Here is a 20993-nt window from a genome sequence, read left to right as displayed (position 1 = left end):
CAAGGGTAGCCTGAGCATGTGCTGTGTCACAGGGACAGAGGGCACAAGGGACACACTGTGGGCTGTCACCTGCCTGCCAGTCACACCCACCACTGGGACTGTCCAACACCACCATCCTGGGATTGCTTATCATTCTGGAATTGCTTATCAGCACGTCCCATGTGGAAGCACACCTCCAGGCCCTAATCCACTCCAGAACTTACAACCCAAACGCTGACTTTTGGAGCGTTGTCTCCGCTGGAAGCCATTACCTGGTGTTGTGGGAGGCTGAAGCAGGAGTGTTCACACCGAGAGATGTGGGACAGCAAGAGACAGGTTGCCACGGGGTGCCCGGGGAGGTAGATGAGCCAATGGCAGTGGGTGAGGTAGCTAGAGATGGACTGCGACTGGCTGAAATGTAGGGACTGCTCAGGTCACTACTTCTACCAAATGAAGCACTGTAAAACATCACAAAATCACGTCCTTCAGAGCACAGTAAATATTCAACAGCACATCCCACAGCTGGGCTGGCAGCTGGGAAGGGAGCAGGTACCACATGGCAGCAAAACGTGTGCAAGGAGATCAGAGAGCAGCGGAGCTGTCGCCGGTTACCCACACAGGCCAGTGCCAGCAGAGCCCTGCTTAGCTAAGCCCAGCTCAGTTCCAGCAAGAGAATAATGGCATGGGGAGCTGGGGAGGATCAGGGAAGGAAAAAATCCTGCTGCAGTGAAAGCAGGGCATATGGAGCACCCTGTGCCCTGGGGAAAGGCAGGTGCAAGGATGAGGATGCTTAAAGCAGGAAAAGAGAGTGACAAAAGCTGGTCTGGCTGCATCACCCCTGAGGATGTCCAGGACTTCCAGTTTTAAGAACTTATTTCCCATGGCTTAAAGTATTGGCAAAGATGATCAGTTCAGGCTTTAATTCTCTCTAAGACATGTTTGGCACAAACTGTATTTCTGGAAAATAGCTAGCACAGCTGGCTAGCTAGCTATTCAGAATATTCAGAATAGAAGATATTCAAGAATGAGCAAGGGAAATAGTATTTTGCCAGTTTAAAGCAAGCCTTGAAAACCAATCTTACTGAAAAGCTATGTTTGTGTTCATATTTTGGAGAAGATGGAGGAGGAAAGAAGAAGGGCTCTTATACAAGGATGGACCCTTTCACTTTTTCAAAGAAAATCCAGCCCAAGGGGAGAGAAAATCTGCCCTAATGGGACAGAAAATCCATTCTAGTGGGAAAAGCTGCATATCTCTGAAAACAGATTTGATGAAATCTGGCAGGATCTCCTTCTTGCACATGTCCAAGCCCTGCACACAAGCTGCTCACTGCCTGCACAGAGCAATTCAGTGGCTCCTAGGGCCCTGTCACACCTTTCCCAGCATCTGGCATGCCTGCTTGCTATTGGTCAGACTGGACTGTCTGAAGGATCAAAGGCTAGGAAGGCTGGCTCTCACCTTCTGCATCCTAATGGCTCCCATGGCAGGGCACACGGACCAAAGTGGTTGCACAGGAATAAAAGCTGACCTAGAGGAAAGAAGCAGGCCAGGACAGAGCTGCAGGTTTTAGGGAAAGCCAGGGACAACAGAATGAAACTGGAAATCAACTCTAGAGTAAGAATCCAGAGAGCAGCCTGAGGCTGAAACAGCACTGGGAAGGGGCAGGAACACATCCAAGGACAGGAGACCAGAGAAAGGATCCAGTCCTGTTCACCCAGGCACCCAATTTACAAGCCAGTTTTACATACCAATGCCCCCAGCAAGCCCAGAATGAGCAGCTGGTCCCTGGGGAGCCAAAGGGGACAACAGAGCATCTGGAAGGCCTCCACAGGGAGGAACCTCCCATTTGGGCTCCTCAGTTGATGGCTGCCTGCCATATCCAGGTCACACAGGAACAAGCACGTCATTGTCACCAGGTAGCAACCTCTGCCAGACCCTAAACAGAGCTTTCTGTGGAATGCTAGCCCTGCCTGGAGGATGCAGGAGCAGGAAGCCCTGCTGGAAGCAAGCACCTCCCTTCTTGGCTCTCTGCTCCAGAGGGAAAAGCCAAGCCCTGGAGATGGGCTGGGAGGAGGGTGGGAGTGGGAAGAGGAGCCTGGCTGGGGTGGGCAGGTGGAGCAAGCAGCCGTGGAGTTGCACAAATGAGTGTTGTGAGGAGAGGAGGGCAGGAGAGCCTGTGGCCGGGGAAGGAAGGAGAGGATCAGCAGGGGAAAAGGTGATGGCAGCCCTGGGGGAACAGAGCTGATGTGGCACCATCCTAGGACAGCCAAAGGCAGAGAGGCTGGGGCACAAGGGTGGCTGCAAGAGAGAGAAGGAACTTGGTCAGGAAAGGAGGATGCAGGAGGGTTATCAAAAAAGCCCTGACAAGGATTGTTTTTCAGAGGGGAAAGGCAATGGGTGAGGATGGAAGCAGCACCAGGTGCCTGGGAGAGCAGTGACATGGGGGATAAGAGGAAAGGAGGAGGAGGAGCGGAAGAAGAGGGCACAGGGATGGCATTGTGCCATCTCCAACACACATGGGCAGAGAAATGTGATGCTGGGCACCAGGAACACACTCCTGCCCCAAAGGGAGCCAAGGCACTGCCACCTCTGTGGGAATCCACCTCCCAGCCTGTCCCCCTGCATGGGTGGCACTGCACAGTGTGAGGAGCACTCCAAGGCATTTACTCCATTGTTCACATTTGATCTGAACTGGACCAGAAAACTGCAATATAAAGGTTAGTCAGTGAATCCTGTTAATTAACAGCTGTGTCCATAGGAGTGTGTGCAAGGGAGGACTATGAAATTATGCTGAATAGTTCAACATCAGAAATCAAATAGGCACTGACACACTGCTCTTCATTCTCTAACATTATCACCACAACAGAACCATCAGGGAATGAGCGATGAAATGTAAAGCAACTTTTCAAAGCAATTAAAAAAAAAACAAACAAAAAAACTTCTGACTTTAGGAAATACTTTAAAGGCATTAAAAACTTTTACTTAGGAACCTTCACACTCCTAAAAAGCTTCCACATGTGGTAATAAAAAAGGTTTGCACAAAGCACATAACTATTTTTTTAAACACACTGCCATGGGGTATTGCAGAGATCAAACTAGGATGTGGGTATGGAAGTTGGCTGTAGTGGTGGCTATTAAGAACAATGTTTACATATAACCCCTGGCTCCTAAATTCATGATTGCTGGAGAGTGTGGGAGGGAGCAAACTGCTCTGAAGTTATCCTGGCTTTTGCAACTTCTTCAAGACCAGCTGCTGTCAGAAACAGAGTCTGGGCTGCAGGGACTGTTGTCCTGGCTCACTGCAATGGCTTTTATGTGACCAAAACCAGCAAGGAGGTACTTGCATAAATGTGAAATGAAGGAGAAACTGTGTGGCTGAAGGATTTCATTCCAGTGTGAGCCCTTCCTGGGGAGGCAGCACTTCTGGCTGATGTCTAAGGCTGAACTAATCCAACCTGCTATGCCAGTTTTCCTCCACATCCTTTCATTTACAGTCAAAGTGACCTGGATTTTTGAAGGCCAGTATGCACTAAAATGGACACCAGGATATTAGAGCAGGGTTCTGTAGATTTCTGGGCCAGTGGCACACACAGAGAAAGCACAACAACTGCCAGTACCATGAGAGAGAGAGAGCATCAATATATGCTTCAACAGAAACTGAAGGACATTTGTAACATTGCTGCAAGTTATTTTGTTCCCTTTTATTAAAAAAAGAAAAAGAAAAAAATGCCAGCTTTCCCCCCATCTTTAGATGATCTGCTGCTGTTGTTCATTCTATGTTTGGGGTGTCATATAAATCACTTAAAGAACATAACTAGGGGTTAGAAGGGATATTGGGAAGGAATTGTTCCCTATGAGGGTGGTGAGGCCCTGGCACAGATTGCCCAGAGAAGCTGTGGCTGCCCCATGCCTGGGAGTGTCCAGACAGGTTTGTGGAAGGTGTCCCTGCCCATAGCATGGGGTGGAAGGAGATGGGATTTAAGGTCCCTTCTAACCCAAACCAGTCTGTGATCTCTATGGAGATTAATCAAATGCTGAGGCAAAGGGGAGCTGCAGATATATACCGTCATCCCCTCAGTGACATCCAAGCATGTCATATTCCCTCAAAATCTTCCTCTCTAAGAAGAAGCTTTCACCTTTTGGAGTTGGGTTCAGAGTTTTGCTAATACTTGGAAATGACAAAATGCTTAGGTCTAACCAGGTTCTTTCCTCATCTTAGGAGTGGATGCACAAGGCTGGAGAAATCAAAAGTTCAATATAATTGTATTCAATTTCTCTGTTCTCTTCTACAGAAAACTATATGGGACAAAGGTCTAATTGATCATGGTTTTACTCTTTGTAAATGAAATGCAAACCCATTGATCTCTCCTTTAAAAGCACATTTATTCCTACCTGACAGAGCTATTCTCTGTACCTTCCTGTGAACCAGTCACTCTCTTATGAAAGGTCAGAATTCAGCCTTTGTGACAAGAACTCTGTATTAGTGACATCTCAATGCAGCCTAAACCTTCCCCACTCTCTGTACAGTTTACCAAGGAAATACAATACAACTGTGTGAGTGCAACACTAAATCTGGTGCAGGATTAGCTGGGATAAACCAGCAATGTTTGTAAGATTGCCTGGGGGTGACTCAGGGAGCTGTCCCTCAGCTCAGGGAGCAGCACAGGTGTGCCAGCTGCAAGGGGCAAAAGTTTTCCAATGTATTCAGCTGCAGCTTGTCAGACCAGCTTCAGAGAGAGACAAGCCATGGAGGCTGGGCTGTCATCACGTCCCAGGATAGCTGTGAAGTCACCGGAATGGAGCAGCAGAGCAGAAGCTTCTGCTTGAAGGGGCTGCTTCACCTTTTGTGGCAATGGATCTGTACCTTCTCAGCAACTGGCCACACACATCCTTGAGCACCACTTACCTCTACATAAACACAGCATAAACACTGGAACTAATTGCCTCTTCCCAAGTATCTTAAGCAATTGTTCCATCTTCAGGACAGTTATTTAGTTCAGGGTCTAGAATCTTGTGAAACTCAATCTAAAACCTCAGTCTATTGCTGCTGTTTTCCTTAAGCAGAAACACAATGGCTTTGCAGTGTGATATGTTTATTACAGGCTGTTTTGATGGTCTCCAGTATCAGCTGAAATAAAGGCGAGGTGCTGGCACTGCTGATCCTCCTGCTCACATGCAAACCCAGCAATCTCACCAGAGTAGGGCATTGCTTCAGCTCACTCAGAGAGAGCTGTTAGGTGGCACCACAAGGACACCGAGGCTTCGCCTCCCAAAGGGTCCAGGACACTGCAGTTACAGGAGTTCTGCCTGGAATTGCCTTCCTGCTTCTTCCTGGCTCCTTTACCAATAATCAGCCACTACAACTCCACACACACTGACTCTACACAGTGAACAAACTGCTTCCTTACTGCCTTACAAAACAACGGTGGAAGCATCAGTTTTACTGCTTAGCAAGTGCTGTACATCATGCACAAGATCACTGCCACTTTCTGGTAATACTATAAACATGGACTAATATAAAACAAAATTAGAGATAAGCTATAACTTCCTCACCAAGAGCTATCTGAACAATTATTTTGGACTCTTATTACATTAATCTGTTTTTATGATCAATTTCGGTTTTATTCTCTAACCATAACACCAGCATTAAGCAGAGAAAACTTTGCATTTGAATTATGGGAAGAAGAGTATTTAAATTCAGTCCAGCAATTTGCAAATTAATGAAAATTATAGCCTTTAAAGACACTATTTAGCATGACAAATATAAAAAAATCTATTCTTTCCTGCTCTCAGCAGAAGAGGGTCCCAAGGCCAGTTACAAGATGCAGGAGGCGACAAGCAGGAGGCTGATGTCTCGGAGGCGTGTTAAGAGTGGTTCTGCCTGCCTGAGAACCCGTGGAAGACAGACCTGAACATACCTTTTCAAGTAGGTGGATACATAGGTAGTGGGTGCACCAGAGTGGGGAGCTTCGTTTCCCTTCGGCTCATCCCTCCAGGGCTGCCGGGTGTAGGAGCCGCTCCGCACCAGGTTCACAGCAGATTCCCTACAGCAGGACAGAGCACAGGCTTTGCTTAGAAAAAAAAGTCTGCTTTTGGTTCCTTCACAGTTTCACAACACAGATCCTTCCCTTACACCTACGTGCTTCATTGTTCAGGTGACACAGCTCAGAGAAACACCTGCTCTGGCCTTAACATCAGCTCCTGCTCTTGCCAGCTCACTTAAGAACCACAGATGATGTAATGTTTTGCATAAAGAGGAACAAGATCCTTTTTAGTCAGGAAACTTGAAAATGAAATTCAGATTGTCCATAAAAGTAATTTAACATATTAAATACTGTCATTTAATATTTGCATTTAATATTTGCACTGCTGTCTGTATCAAACAACAAGGTATAAATGGGCAGATATTGGAACTGCAGGGAAGCTTTTATTCTTCAAGGTATCCAGGCAAAGACAAAAGCAATTCAGCACAGCAAAATCATTAGGCCTGGAAAAGTCCTCTAAGATCATTGAATCCAATAATTAACCCAGCACTACCAGGTCAACCACAAAATCATGAAGCAGAAAACAACAAACAAAATATTTACAGTATCTAAAGCTACTTGACAAGTTATCAAGAAATTCCTAGTAGTCCTGTTTACCCTGGTTATCTGAAAACAGGGCTCTTTCCCTAATGCTAATGCACGCTTTGGCAGTGTTTCTTGCTCTCTACTGGTGCTGGACAGGACCTGGAGCTTGCAATGCAGCACTAATTCCATTCCCCTATAAGCATGCAATTTTTTCTCATTTCCAGTTGTCATGCCTAGACTGATGCTCTCTCAAGACACCCGTGGGATCCAGAAAGGAAGACCCAAATGTTTTGAAAGGAAAGAATATTGGGAAAAAATTTGTACTACACAGCATGCCTGGGTACCACCTGTTCCTGAAGGCCAGTACTTCTCAGCCAGTCCCATCTCCACCCAGAAAAGGACATTTGTCAGCTCCTACAGTGGGATGTGCCACTCAATAGCAACCTCTGTCAAACCTTCTTGAGCTGATCAACACAAATTGCCTGCAAAACTCTGGATCTCAGAGACTGCCCGAGAGTGAACAAGAACACAGCTGGGAGATTTCAGCAAAAGATCAGCAAAGATTCTCAAGCTGTGCTGAAATTCTCTCAGGGTGTCATCTGCCACAGCTCCTGCCCAGCAATTAACAGTTCACAACCACTGCTCTGCATGTGCCTTTCCTCCTTTGTTGGGGAAGTAGCTGGAATTGAGGCTAAGGTCAAATTTTACTCCGTCTAGTACAAACTGAATCATAGAATGGCCAAGGTTGGAAGGGACCTTAAAGCTCACCCTGTCCTAATACCTGCCCAGGCAGGGACACCTTCCACTTGCCCAGGTTGTTCCAAGCCCCATCCAACCTGGCCTTGGACACTTACAGGCTTGGGGCAGCCACAGCTGCTCTGGGCACCTCCCCACCCTCACAGCCAAGAATTCCTTCCCATTACCCCATCTAACCCTGCCCTCTGGCAGTGGGAAGCCATTCCCCCATGTTCTGTCACTCCAGGACCTTGTCCAAAGTTCCTCTCCAGCTCTCTGGGAGCCGCTTTAGGCACTGGAAGGCCCCTGAAGAAGCTGCTGGTAGAGACCAGCTCCTCAAATACATCTGGAATTCCTGGACATACACACACCATTTAGACCATGGTTAGGACCAGGGGCATTTACACACACCGACTGTAAAAACAGCCATGCAATGAAAGAGTTCCTGCATGGGAGAGTTCACAAGCTCAAGTGAATCTCAAGTGACAGAGGTGTGAACAAAGGGATTGAAGGTGACTGCTGAGCAAATGACAACTACAAGTGCAGGTGGCAGCTACAAAATGAGGCACTTGCATATTAAAAGGAAAAAGGATCCATAAATCTGGTTGTCTGGATGGAGCCTGTGCCTGTGTGAGTACAGGGGTGGAAGAACCAGTCTGCTGATTCCTGCTCACCTAAATGAAAACCAACGTACCAGAGCTTTTATAGACAGAGCTGGCTCTTGATGTTTTGAATTCCTGTGTACTTGAGACTGCTGAGAAAATATACAGAGCATGACTACAGAAAAATTATATTCCAGAAGTACTATTTACAGGATGGAAGCTGAGCATTAACTTCAACCAGTCTCACCTGTTTTCTTTTTCTTCTGTATCACTCGTACTGCTCAGTCTTCTGGGGACTATGGTGGCAAGATAACTCTTGTTGTCTCTGTCCTGGTGAAGCAAAAGAGGAACTTCAGCTACACATCTCTCACCCTTCCAGCACATTCAGTGGTAAATAAATTCAATGTTCAAATTTCTTCAACTAAGAAAGCATTCTCCTACCAGCTGGTTTAAAGCAACTTCTTACTTCTCTTATGTTGCTTAAAGCAACACACCACAGCATAGAAATATCACTTTCTGAAAGGGATTTCCTGATGACCATGGTAGTGAATAAAAGCATCTTCTAATTTAGAGAATAACTTGTCAATCACAGAATCAGAGAATTAGTTTGGGTTGGAAGGGATCTTTAGTCCACTAGACCAGAGCTCCATCCAAGGTGGCCTTGAACACCTCCAGGGATGAGGCATCTACCCATGGGCAGAAAAGTTACAGTTACTGAATACGTGGGAGGGGATTTACAAATGCAGCTGGTAGATAGAGGAGGAATCCATATAAATGATGGAGAAGGAGAATCTCCACTGCAGGTATGTGCTGTTGTCTTGATTGGACATTTTCTGGTAAAGAACAGGCTGTGCCAGACTGGCAGCCCCTGTTCAGTGGCAGCCCGGTCCAAACTGAGTAGGAATTAGGCCAAAGGGGCACCAAACCCCAGCTCTGGAGAAACAAGTGACAGGAGGAAAATATTTTTCAAAAGAAAAAGAAGGTAAGAATGAAAGAGACCCTCGTTTGTTATGGATACAAACCCCAGCAATAACTCAAAGGGAAAGGGGTTTACACCTGTGGATACACTGGAACATCCTTGCTGAAAGCCAAACCTTTTCCTTGTTGTCCAACAGTGCAGATATCCGAGGGCTGGACGAGGAGCGATAGATAGAAGAAGTTTTATCCCTCTGTGCCTCACGAGTGGCAGCAACTTCACTCAACATGTTGTGGCTGCCAGTCTTCCTCAGGCCCAGCCGCCACGACGAAGGTGACTCATCCTTCTGCTCGTCTGACTTGCTGAGCCAACTGAACTGTGGAGAAGAAAACGAACATTTGGAAAAACGAAGAGCATTGCAAGGCACACTCTAAGTTCAGAAAGTGTTTTAAAAAGTTTTTGCTGGGCTAGACTTGTAAGATAGAATGACTTATTTCCTGCTTCACTTTAATTACAGGACAGAGCTCAAGGTGAACTCACAGGGACACAAACTGCTGTAGTGCATCATCCCCAAGGACAGAGGATGAAAGGAATCTTTTGTCACTGTGCAGGTCTTTGCCTACACAATGCCCTCCTCCAGCTTTTTGGAAAGAATATAAGGAACAATGAAGCTTTTATTATCACCCATTTAGGAAGGGGGACTTATTCAGTGAAAGCAGAATACCAAAAACAAATACTCAGGTCTTACGGAACTAGCTGCAAATAAACCCCTCACACCAGTGGAGTCCAGAAGAAGCCATTGAGATCACCAGGGAGCTGTAGCCAGCAACACTGTAAAGGAAGAAACTGAGGAAACCTGGATTGTTCAGCATGGAAAAGAGAAGGCAAAGACAGGATTTAGTTGCTCTGCTACTTGGGGGTGGGTTTACAGAGGACATGGAACCAGACTTCTCTACAGTCTACAGTGAAAGGAAGAGAACAGACAAGTTTCTGCTTGGGAAATCCCAGCTGACATGGAGATGTAACTCCTGGCAAGATCGAAGCTGCTGGGACAGAGAGCAAGGGAGTAGAGCATCTCCATCCTCAGAGACCTTTTAATACTCAGCTGAGCTCAGGCAGGACAAATAACATGACATGAGCTTAATCCTGCTTTGAGCAGGACGTTGGACTTCAGCCTTGCAAAGGCCCCTTCCATGGGCAGGTAACTGTGCATACCACAGAATGGGCCTTTGTGCTTTTTGTTACATGAGGCACTTCTGACCTGCATATATTAGTCCTTAAATACACAATTGCTTAAATGTATGACTTTAGCTGCAGTTATCAAGTCTTTCAAAAGGCTGCACACTGTCATTCAAGAATGGAGCCTGAGCATCACAAGAGATACTTGTACAGGGCTAAGCACCAAGCTCTACAGGAAATGAAGCAAACAAATTATTAGGAATTATTGGAAAAGTACAGAATACAAAACGCACAACCACTGTGGCTCTGTGTTACTGCACACAGCTCAGGTCCAGGGTTCAGCAGCAGTTGACAAGAAGGGAAGAGTTCAGGGAAAGGCAGCAAGAATGAGTAGAGCAAGAGAGGTTCTGCATGAGGAGATATTCAGTATATCAGTAGTCTCCAGGCTGAGATATGACCAAGATACATGAAACCCTCAGTAGCACACAGAAGTGCGAGTAAGGAACAATTATTCCTTAGTCCTTCCCATAAAGGAATGAGGGACAGCAAATAAACCCAGTGTGTGGTTGGTTAATGGGACAGGGAGCTTTGTAGAGTTTTTAACTAAGCTGAAGGACTCTTTTTACCACTGGACATTAGAGGATCCCAGTCAAAAAGTGACTGCATAAAGGAAAAGCCCAACAGAGGCTACTGAAGACAAAAAATACACCAGGTTCAGCAAGTCCCTGAAATGCCAATTGCTGGACTGTGGGAGGGAATTCCTACAAGACTGTGTTCTCTAGTAGTTTCTGATGGTCACTGTTGGGCAGGACACTGGGCAGACAAGGCTTTTGATCAAAGCTGATCTAAGCATTGTTTGACACAAACCATCTGACACTATTCAGAATAAATGGAGCTACTGGAGAGCTCTGCCCTCAGACTCACTGTCTGAAGACTGCCAAGAACTGAAAGTATCCCTGCAGTATTTGAGCAATGTTTTCAGCTCATGTCATTTCAATGCAGATGCAAAGAGTTAATCTGTACTCCACCATTTCCAGCACTGCTAGTCTACTGAGCTACACAGCTGTAACATTTTTATGTAATTTTGATGCTTTCCTCAGAGAATGCTCAAAACCACAGCAAAAGCTGCCATCTGTAAATTCTGAACAACACAGGAACAGCACATACTAATAACTCCCCTAACAGAGGGCAACACAATCTAAAGCCCAGTCTGTCAAAGAGAATTACAGAAAAATCAAACAGGTGAGAGAAGGTAAAGAAACTGACCTTAAGTGACTGAGGTCAAATCAATAATTTCTCTGCTCACAGGCCAGCTTCTGCACCCTAACACCCTTATTCTGCATTAAACAGCTCAAAGGAGTGAGAGACCAAACCTCTTCAGCTGGGAAAAGGTTAACTGAAGTACTCACAGTTCCCAGCATCCTTCTAGCTCTAACAGTTCCCATGCTAAGCCAGCCTGAGCTGAACAATGCTCAGAGGAGCTCTGTTTCATTTGATCATGGTTACGCTCTGTTACATGCGAAAAATAAAAAATTGTGACTAAGTAAGAAACTCTTCCCCCTGACAAGCTTCAGCCCTGGGCCAGGGGTCTGTGTGGTTTTCTCCATAGTCTGGTGCAAAAAGAAAGCAGCAGCACACAACAGGAGTCCTGTGCAGAGCAGAGTCTCCTGGTGCCATCTAGCTGAGTGAGCTGTGAGCTAGAGGATTCACGTAAGATTTCAGTGACCACTTCACGTTTCAAAGCTTTTATAGCCCAGCTGGCCAGCCACATGCAAACTGTCTGCTTGCTGGGCAATAACATCACACCGCTGACTCAACTGGCTTTGGCAAGTCAGAGGCACTTTGGATGATGGTGCCGAACTCACCACTGGCACACAGGCAGAAATCAGCTCTGGTGACCTTCTGAGAAGACATTGGCACCAGCCCCCTCAGAACTGACAGCACACAGAGCATGTGCTGCAGGCTGGCTTTCTTCACCACAATTGGCTCTGGAGGGTCAGAGATTCAAGAGGAACCGTATTGTCCCTACACTGCTGTTAACACACATCTTTATCAGAATTTCATGCTATCAGGCTTTTCTAAATTCAAGTCTTAAAGTCCTCTGAATACTGGTTTCAGAGCATCCATCTCCCAGTAACACCTTCTGCTTCTGAGCACCACTGGAGTCCCCATTGATTCCAAACTCACTTACTCTTCTGGCAGATGCAGTGAACGAGTTGGGCTCGGGTGGTGGCATCTGCTCAGTGATGCTGGGCCTGGATTCACGGCTGGAGTGGTTGGCAAAGGGCTCTTCCTTTCTCTCTACAATTTTAAACAAGAAGAGAAACCAAATGTTTCAGTATTGCACTTCTGAGGCCCTTCTTTACACAGAGTGTGGTCTGCACTCCAGTTCAGTGCTGTGTGACCTCCTTGGATCACAGAGATATCAGTGCCTTCTGCACTGTCAGATGTCAGGGCTTTCTGCAAGGAGCTTCCCACTTCCTAAAGAATAGGACGGATACATGTGCCAGGCAAAGTTTTTGTACTTTATTCTCACAGACAAGCAAAATCTTTGCAGAAAGCACCATAAAAAGGACACACAGGTTTTCTGTTTTTCACAACTTTGTTTCCTGTCTGGGAATTTCTTCCCTGGTAAATCTTGGGATGAAAAGGGGCACATGCTGTTCCTCCTTGCTGTACCACAAGTGTGGTACAGCCCACAGCCCTGTGTGCCCAGTGCTGGGTTTCACTGGGTTTGTTTGTGCTGCTGGGCAGAATTTCTGGTCTTCTGCAGCAAAATCAATTTTTCTACAGGAAGCCAGGACTGCTGCCCAACAAAAACCCTTACTTGGGTTCCAAGCAAGCTAAGCAACCCTTGTCCAAGCTCACAGCTGGCTCCCTGCTTGTTAAGTAAGTGCAGCTGTCCAGCATCACATTTATTTTTTGTATCTATTCACATGCTCAACAGAAGAACCTTCGTCAGACATTACCAGGGGGAGAGTATGCAGAAAGTGTGACTCAGGCAGAAGGTTCACTTGACAGGAGAGTACAGGCTGGAGACAGACTATTCATCATAAACCCAGGCACATGGAACCTGCCTGAGAAATGATGTGCCTAAACCCACCTATCAAAGCTTTCCTTAAAGCTATGAGTGCTCACACAGTCATGGCTTGGAAAAAATAAAATAATTTTAAGCATAAGCACCCAAACAGTCCTAGCAAATAACATATGTTATGTTAACATAAATGTTATGTTAATGTATGTGTAGGGAATAAAAATCTGCTGTTACATATTTAGAGTCATTTGGGATGGAGCATCCGGGAGGATGGCACCTTGGAGCGTGAAGATCAATCTTTCTGTAACAAATATTCTCAGTACTAGAAAAATAAGGATTCAAAGGACACAAAAACCAGAAAAGAGCAAGCCAAGAGAAACGTTTTAAAATAAGAGGAAGTTATCAGGACTGACAGAGCCTGAACTAAAGAGACAAAGACAGAATCATGGAATGTCCTGAGTTGAAAGGGACACATAGGGATCATCCAGTCCAACCCCAGCCCTGCACAGACACCCCAACAATCCCACCCTGGGCATCCCTGGCAGCGCTGTCTAAACACTCCTGGAGCTCTGACAGCCTCCGGGCCGTGCCCATTCCCTGGGGAGCCTGGGCAGTGCCCAGCACCCTCTGGGGGAAGAACCTTTCCTGATATCCAGCCTAAATCTCCCCTGACACAGCTCCAGCTGTTCCTTTGGGTCTGCATAGGAATGGATTCTCTGCCACTTTTCCCTCTCTGTGAAGCCATGGATTTCAGTTCTGGGGCAGAGCTTTCACCCACCCCTGGGGAAGGGGCAATGGATCCCCCATTCCTCCTTGCAGGCCTGGCCTGCCACATTTGGCATCCAAGTGCATGGACATGCCCATTTGCTGCCAGCTGCTCATTGTTGTGACTGAGGCCTGTAAAACACAGGGCACTGCAGGAGGGGAAGGTGGCAGCAGCTCTCCAGGCTGGGCTGGATGGGCACTGGGAGCCTGTTCTGCAAGTTTATAGCACACAGATCAGCTTTTAAGGTCAAGCCTAATTAGAAGGGCACAACCTAAAGTGATAATGACAGGCTGGGAAGGACTAACTGTGAGCAATGTGACTGGGACATTCTGGGACATCTTCTGTGACTGCAGAAGAGGAACAAGCGGAGGGACTCTGTGCTGGCAGGGCTGCCTTTGGGCAGGATCCCACATTTTATTCTACCAAAATTTCAGTAATAAGCATTATAAATTCCAGACAACAGAAACTTGATTAGTTCAGTCTCCTCAAAATAAATTTGGTAAGAGTAAAAATTTAGGTTTCGTTTTAGGTTTCTAATTCCTTTTCTGTAAGGGTTTTTGGATAAGGGTTTTGTTTGGCTGGTTTCTAAACAAAAAACACTAAAAGCTTCCATGGCCTACTTCAATTCCCAGTAATTACATATTGTAATAGTTCCCAGCAAAGATAATCACCATAGAATTTTATACTGATCTTTCTCTTGTTTACAAGAGGTCAATGCCAAATTAATTGTCTTCAAAATGAATAAAGTGACATTAATGCCCTTAGCTTCCTTTGTCTGAAGAACAAAAATTTCTTACGCATTATAGGAAACACACTACTCTGAAGCCTTCCAACAATTTCACTGCTTCCCTCATCCAGTTTCTTCCTCCCATAGTCTCTGCAAATTCAACAAATTAATCGCAACATGAGACTCTTCAAAACACACCTCAAAATAAACTTGCATGTTACATTGCCAGCTTCTACATGTCCTGCTTTACGCTCAGCTACCAAAGGGGTTGGAATTTTTAGGTTTAAAAACACCACTCAGAATTTTTTTTTTTCATCTGGACTTTGAACACTTTAGAACAACAGTCATAATCTATGTGTCCAGCACTGCTCAGAATAATAAAGCTATGGGAATATTACAGAAAATGAAGAGGAATAAGGGAATAATATTCATGTTTTCATACCCCTGCCTCCTATACAATCCAAGCATGTAAAATGTTGACCAGATAAACACAGAACCACAGAATCCCAGATTTGTTTGAACCAAAAGGAGCCTTAAAGCTCATCTCATTTCACCCCCTGCCATGGGCAGGGACACCTTCCACCATCCCAGGTTGCTCCAAGCCCCATTCAGTCTGTCTTTGGGCACTTCCAGGGATCCAGGGGCAGCCACAGCTGCTCTGGGCACCCTGTGCCAGGGCCTCACCACCCTCACAGGGAGGAATTTTTTCCCTAATATCCTATCTAAACCTACTCTCTGTCAGTTTCAAGCCTTTCCCCTTTGTCCTGTGACTCGAGGCCCTCACAAACAGTCTCTCTTCATCTTCCTTGCAGGCTCCTCTCAGGTCCTGGGAGGTCACAATGAGGTCACCCCAAAGCTTCTCTTGTCCAGGCTGAGCAATCCCAATTCTCCCAGCATTTCCTCCCAGCAGAGCTGCTCCATCCCTGTGACCATCCTGGTGCCTCCTCTGGGCTCACTCCAGCAGCTCCAGCTCCTTCCTGTGCTGGAACCCCAGGGCTGGAGGCAGCTCTGCAGGTGGGGTCTTACCTAAGTGGGGCACAGGGGCAGAATCCCCCCGTGTCCTGCTGCCCATGCTGGGGGATCAGCCCACGAATACCACTGTCTGTCTTTGAAATCAGTAATACTGTGACATTTATTATTTTCATTACCAAAATGAAAAATTCTCCTTCTCTTTGGAGGCCTCCTATAATGTGGGCTGATGCTGTTACCTTACAGAACTTTGCTTTAAAAAGAGTACCCTTGCTTTAAAAAGATGTGACCCTCCACTCACATATGCAGCAAGTGATAGCTGTGTCTCCACCCAGGTGGGCAAGTCTACACTCATTTTACCAGAGATTTCAGAAGTTTACAAGGTGGGGTTTCAATTCTGATGGAAATTTCTCAAAGGACTCAAGAATCTTTCCAGGAAAGGAGAGTACAGATAACAGAGCCTGAAGCTGAATCATTACCTGAATGCTTCTTGTCTCCCACTTCTATTAGCTTCAGTGCTTTGACATATACTCTTATAATGTGCTTTGCTCAGTGAATTAATGCAATAAAAAGACCTGTTCTGGCTTTAAACAAAATTTAATGCTGAGTGCTGTAGACCTTTTCTTGCTGAAGGATCTTAGGCTGTTCCTGACTCAGTTAAACCCCACACAGTTCCAGGTCTTATAAGTGTGCAAACATTTGAGTTGTTTTGGTCAAACTGCCACCACGTTTACAAGGATTACAAACACTGGCTCCCAGCTAGACAGGTATAATTTATATTTATATAAATATGTATAGAATCAGGGTAAACCCCTGATTTATGGAGAAAATATATGTGACCTGTACTGCATGTCTCTTTCTACCACTGACATGTCCACTAGACTTGCTTGATTTAAAAGCCCCAGGATCATTTTCCTGTGTTACTGCCATGCCCACCCAGCTGGTGCAGCAGTAGCTCTGCAGAGCCCAGCCAGGATTTCCCACCCCTCTCACCCTGCCCCAACAGCATTAACTGACACAATCCTAACACAGGTGACAATTTCACGGCACAGAAGCACAACAAAACTTTATTTTACACTTCTCCTCAGGACCTATTTCTTAGTACATTGGATACAGACCAAGTAAATTGATGTTAAAAGTAGTTTAACCATTAAATACATCATAGTACGAGATCCATCTGTGTTTGCAGAATATTAAGTACAAACAAGTCTTGGCTTACTGTAAAATTAAGTATCTGTCTTTAAACTTTCTGTGCTGCACATATACACTTTTAAAACTAATTAAGGTAGCCACAGAAATGATGGAAAAGGAATGGGAGTAAGATGCCAGCAATATACTATAATGTAAATGCTACTGTGACTCTGTGTACTTAATCCTTATTTCCCACTATCTTTTGCAATCTTTATTCATCACAGCCTGGAAAACAGAAGTTCCTCACCTTTATAATCAGCCAGAAGAGCTTCAGCCCTTCATTTCAGACATATCCAAACACAACAGGCTATTGCCTTCCTACACCTTCACCTGCTCCCCTACCATCCTGCAGTACCTGAAGGATTCTTCTTGAACTGGGCCAACAAGAAAAACACCCTGTTTGAGAACAAGCTATGGACAATGTGTTATTTTCAATACATGTGAGCTGGAAGTAGGAATTAAAATAGGATCTGAAGGAGTTTTTAAAAATAATTATGCTGACCTGCGAGTCAGCATTTGAATGCGCTTGTAGCACAGTAGCTCCAAGTTTCTCCAAATTCTGTGCATATACACTGGAAGTAAAACTTTCAGATGTCCTTAACAACTAATTATGTAATTAGTTAGCAATAACAATAACAACATTAATAATGGTAACAGCTCGGCTAGTTATTAAATCCAAGGCTGTACTAAGTCTTACCTGATTCCTTTTCAGCATCTGATTCTGAAACTTCATCTTCAGCTTCTTCCTCTTCAGAACTAGAACTGCTCGAGTCCTTGTTCTCTTCCTCAGTTTCCATGGTCTTCAATGTGTCTTCCTCATAAAGAATCTTCTCTTTGCTGCAAAATAGGAAATTTTTAGGACTAGGCAAGTAAGTTATCTGAGTTGTACTTCTCAGGAAGACATAGACATGATTTATTACACACAGAACAAGCAAAGGATAAAATCCATCTACAGACTGAACACTCCAGAACTTCCATCATGGCCAGTTTGCCATGGATTCCACTGCCAGTCTCGCATTTTCTGCAAGCATTTTTCCATCCACAAAATTGTGATCTCTCCTTTTCTAGTGCCACATAACACAGCAGTTGGGCTGTAGGGCTTTGTGCAACAAAAATGTGTAGTTCTCAGCCCAAAGATCTGATTGATCCTCAACCAGAGCAGAAGCTGGAGAACCAAACACCAGCCCAAGCCCTTGTTCCACCACTCACTGGGTATGTTAAGACACAACACAAACTGAATTTGACAACTGCATTGGAGAGTGCTCAGATTAAAAAAAAAAATGCATTAAATAAACAGCAGTGAATTGTTTTTGACCTAGCTGAGGCCAGCTGGCTGTGAGAGATGAAGCTGCTCTCCATTACTTTCTGGGCAGTTTCTTTTCAACTAAGAGGGAGACTTACTTGGTGAAGAGTCTGTTTTGAGGCTTCCCATTCATGTCAGCTTCAATCAGCTTATTCCTTGTCTCCTTCTCACTTCGCAGCTGTTAAAAAGTCCAGGAAGATGGGAGAGAGAGAATAGGACAGACATTTACCAGCCCTGTCAGCATAACCCAGTGAGCACCACAGCACAGGGTCAGCCCAGCCTCGTTAGACCAAGCCACTGCAGATTTGTGTAAGATGCCACTTGAACAGCAGCACATCTGCAATGGCACTCTGAGACTTGGACTGGAGCTCCACCAGGGCACAGCACCCAGCCTGTCGTGGGAATGCAGCTGCCATTTAATAAAAACTCCAAAGGCACCTGCAGCTGCCCCTGCCAAGACCAGGGACAAACCTTGACTGCTGCCCAGAGAGGTTGTGGGCACCCCCATCCCTGGAAGTGTCCAAAGCAGGTTGGATGGGGCTTGGAACAACCTGGGATAGTGGGGGTGTCCCTGCCCATGGCAAGGGGTGGAATGGGATGAGCTTTAAGGTTGCCTCCAGCCCAAACCATTCTGGAATTCTGCTGGAGGTCTGTCCATGTGTGTGTGCCCATGAAATCAGGCTAAATTCAGCTAAAAATTTGCTGCCTTTGTGGTTATTATTTACTTGCTGTCAGAGGAAAGCATTTAAGTCTGCCCTGTACAGGCAACCAGGGAACTCCTGTGAGGATGGGTCACTTCTTAAATCTCTCAAATGCACAAAAAGTCATTGCATGAGAATACCTGGGATCACACAGAAATTGAAAGATTTTGTCTAGAGAGCAGCAATATTAATTTTACCACCATCAGTGGACAAAACAGCACCCAAAAATTGTTTAAGTACCTTCCAGAAGCACAGAAACAGCTCAGGCAGAAGTAGGGATGGCAGTTAGGGGTTCAGTTTAAGGCTGACTCTGCTGTGTCATGGCTCACCAGGTTTTTCTTTTTCTTTTGACAGCAGTTGACACCAGGCAAAGGAAGTAAAAGCACTGTAAGTTCTGAATCATAGAATCCCAGAATTATTTGGGTTGTAAAGGACCTTACATTCAGCCCTACTCTCTGCCATGGGCAGGGACACCTTCCACTATCCCAGTGGCTCCAAGCTCTGTCCAGCCTGGCCCTGGACACTTCCAGGCATGGGGCAGCCACAGCTGCTCTGGGCACCCTGTGAAGTGGGAAAAGCTGCATGGATTCCAGTGAAGAGCAAAAATCTGCAGCACAGCATTGTTAAGCTGACCAAACTGCTGGAGCACAGCAAAGGGAAGTCCAGGAAACAGCCTGCTCCATTCACAGATAATTCAGTAACTGGGAAAAAAAAAAATCCAAACCCAAACCAAATTGCTTCCAGCATACAAAAATCCCCCCTGCTTTCCAATAATGGCAGCAAATCTTTCAGCAAGGGTGGCACAGGGCTCTGCCTTAGATTGAAAAACACATCTGATTTGAAAGCCATTTTGGAACAGAAATAACATCATGGAACTGCCTGTTTTATCCTTAACAAATATAAGTTTTCTGGTTTTAAGTGATAAAAATGCCACATGATAAACACATGTTAAATTGGTTTTTCCACTAAAAAATCATATCCACTAAAAAAAAAAAGTGTAAAAAAATCCAGATTCTTTTGCCCAGTTCTACACTGACTGAATAAATGGAGAAGGCCTTTATATAGTGCTTCTATATAGAGAACAGGAGGGTTGCAGCCCCTGCAAAGCAGCCCTAAAAAGGGGTGAGCAGTCACCCAAAAAATTCTTCTTTTTCTTTTTCTCTTCTTTTAAGAAGTGCAGTTATCTGCAAAATCCTGGGTAGTGAGAGAGAGGGGAATCCAAAATACAACCTTGATAGTATTTATCAACACCTCATTTAGGGAGAAGCTGATTAACTTTTAAGAAGTTCCTGTGAATACTAAGGCTGCTATTTGAGGATGGCAGCAGCTGTGTTGTGATCAGAGCTGGAGTTCTAACCACCCACGCTGTCAGTTCCTGAAAATCCGTTCTTGGGGTTTATCAGCAGTGTTCCCATTCTGTCTGTTTCTGAACCCAGTGTTTTAGTGATACTTACAGATTTTTAATTCTTTTTGAAAGAAGGTTAGCTTGTGTTTTGGAAGCACCCAAATGAGATAATTGAGTAGACCACATGAAATAGGAAAAAATTCAATCCAAACCAAACTTTCTGGCTTGACAACTGCCCTTACTTTGAACAAGATATATTCTGCTTTCCTTTTTTTATGTCAACTTTTGGCTTATAATCCCTTCCAATCCCTTCCACTGCATTATGAAATGGCAATTTAATATAATTTTGAAACTACCCATTTTTTCAGTCCAGAATTCCCTGAAGTTTTATAATTTCTTCTTCCTCAATCCAAAGCCTCCCTATTTTAAGAAAGGCAGACATGGTAACAGATCTCTTTCTCAACACTGACAGTGCATTTCCCTGGATGCAAACACAAAGCTGACTTGGGTAATCACTTATTAGGAACAGAGCAGTCTGATGCTAGAGAGCCTGCCAGCCAACAAAGCAATTGCAAGATAATAACAAAGACAAAATTCCTTACCAGTTCCCATAATTCTGCATGCCATCACACTACTGACCTCCTTGCTGCTGTCATCCAGTCATCTAGATTTCTAGCTATCAAAAATATTGCTGTGATTAAAGATTGCAAATGAGTAACTAAAGAAATTAGCTGGGCCTCAGCTTCCTGCATCTGTTGGCACCATGTGTCTTGGAGAACACCTGTGTGTGGAAAGGTAATCGGAGAGGTAATTGGAAAACAACCTCCAGAAACTCACCACAGTCTGTTTCTTCTGCAGCATTTCTAAATGCTCCACAAGTCCCTCGTCAGCAACGTCAAAGGGTGTCTGGCCCTGGTGCAAAGAGAGAACACAAGAAGATATCTGAGATGGCACAGTGGTAATATTCCACAAAGTCCTA

At 45.1% G+C, this 20993-nt stretch overlaps 1 protein-coding gene across 3 annotated transcripts in view; it reads right to left on the bottom strand.

The window, feature by feature from the left end:
• Positions 1 to 20993, bottom strand: part of PPP1R12B (protein phosphatase 1 regulatory subunit 12B) — a 132806-nt gene that overhangs the window by 66425 nt on the left and 45388 nt on the right. For 2 of the 3 annotated variants that reach the window (XM_053998296.1, XM_053998297.1), the window contains exons 6-12: positions 20852 to 20926; positions 18067 to 18146; positions 17363 to 17502; positions 12170 to 12279; positions 8978 to 9175; positions 8131 to 8213; positions 5896 to 6021 (exon numbers count right to left, since the gene is read on the bottom strand). In XM_053998296.1, the coding sequence (XP_053854271.1) occupies positions 5896 to 6021; positions 8131 to 8213; positions 8978 to 9175; positions 12170 to 12279; positions 17363 to 17502; positions 18067 to 18146; positions 20852 to 20926 (812 nt within the window). Of the gene's footprint in view, positions 1 to 251; positions 438 to 5895; positions 6022 to 8130; positions 8214 to 8977; positions 9176 to 12169; positions 12280 to 17362; positions 17503 to 18066; positions 18147 to 20851; positions 20927 to 20993 lie in introns of all 3 variants that reach the window. The other variant, XM_053998295.1, reaches the window with a different exon arrangement.

This window comes from Vidua macroura, chromosome 24, assembly GCF_024509145.1.
Source record: "Vidua macroura isolate BioBank_ID:100142 chromosome 24, ASM2450914v1, whole genome shotgun sequence".
NCBI lineage: Eukaryota > Metazoa > Chordata > Aves > Passeriformes > Viduidae > Vidua > Vidua macroura.
This window is presented reverse-complemented; position numbering and strand designations above follow the sequence as displayed.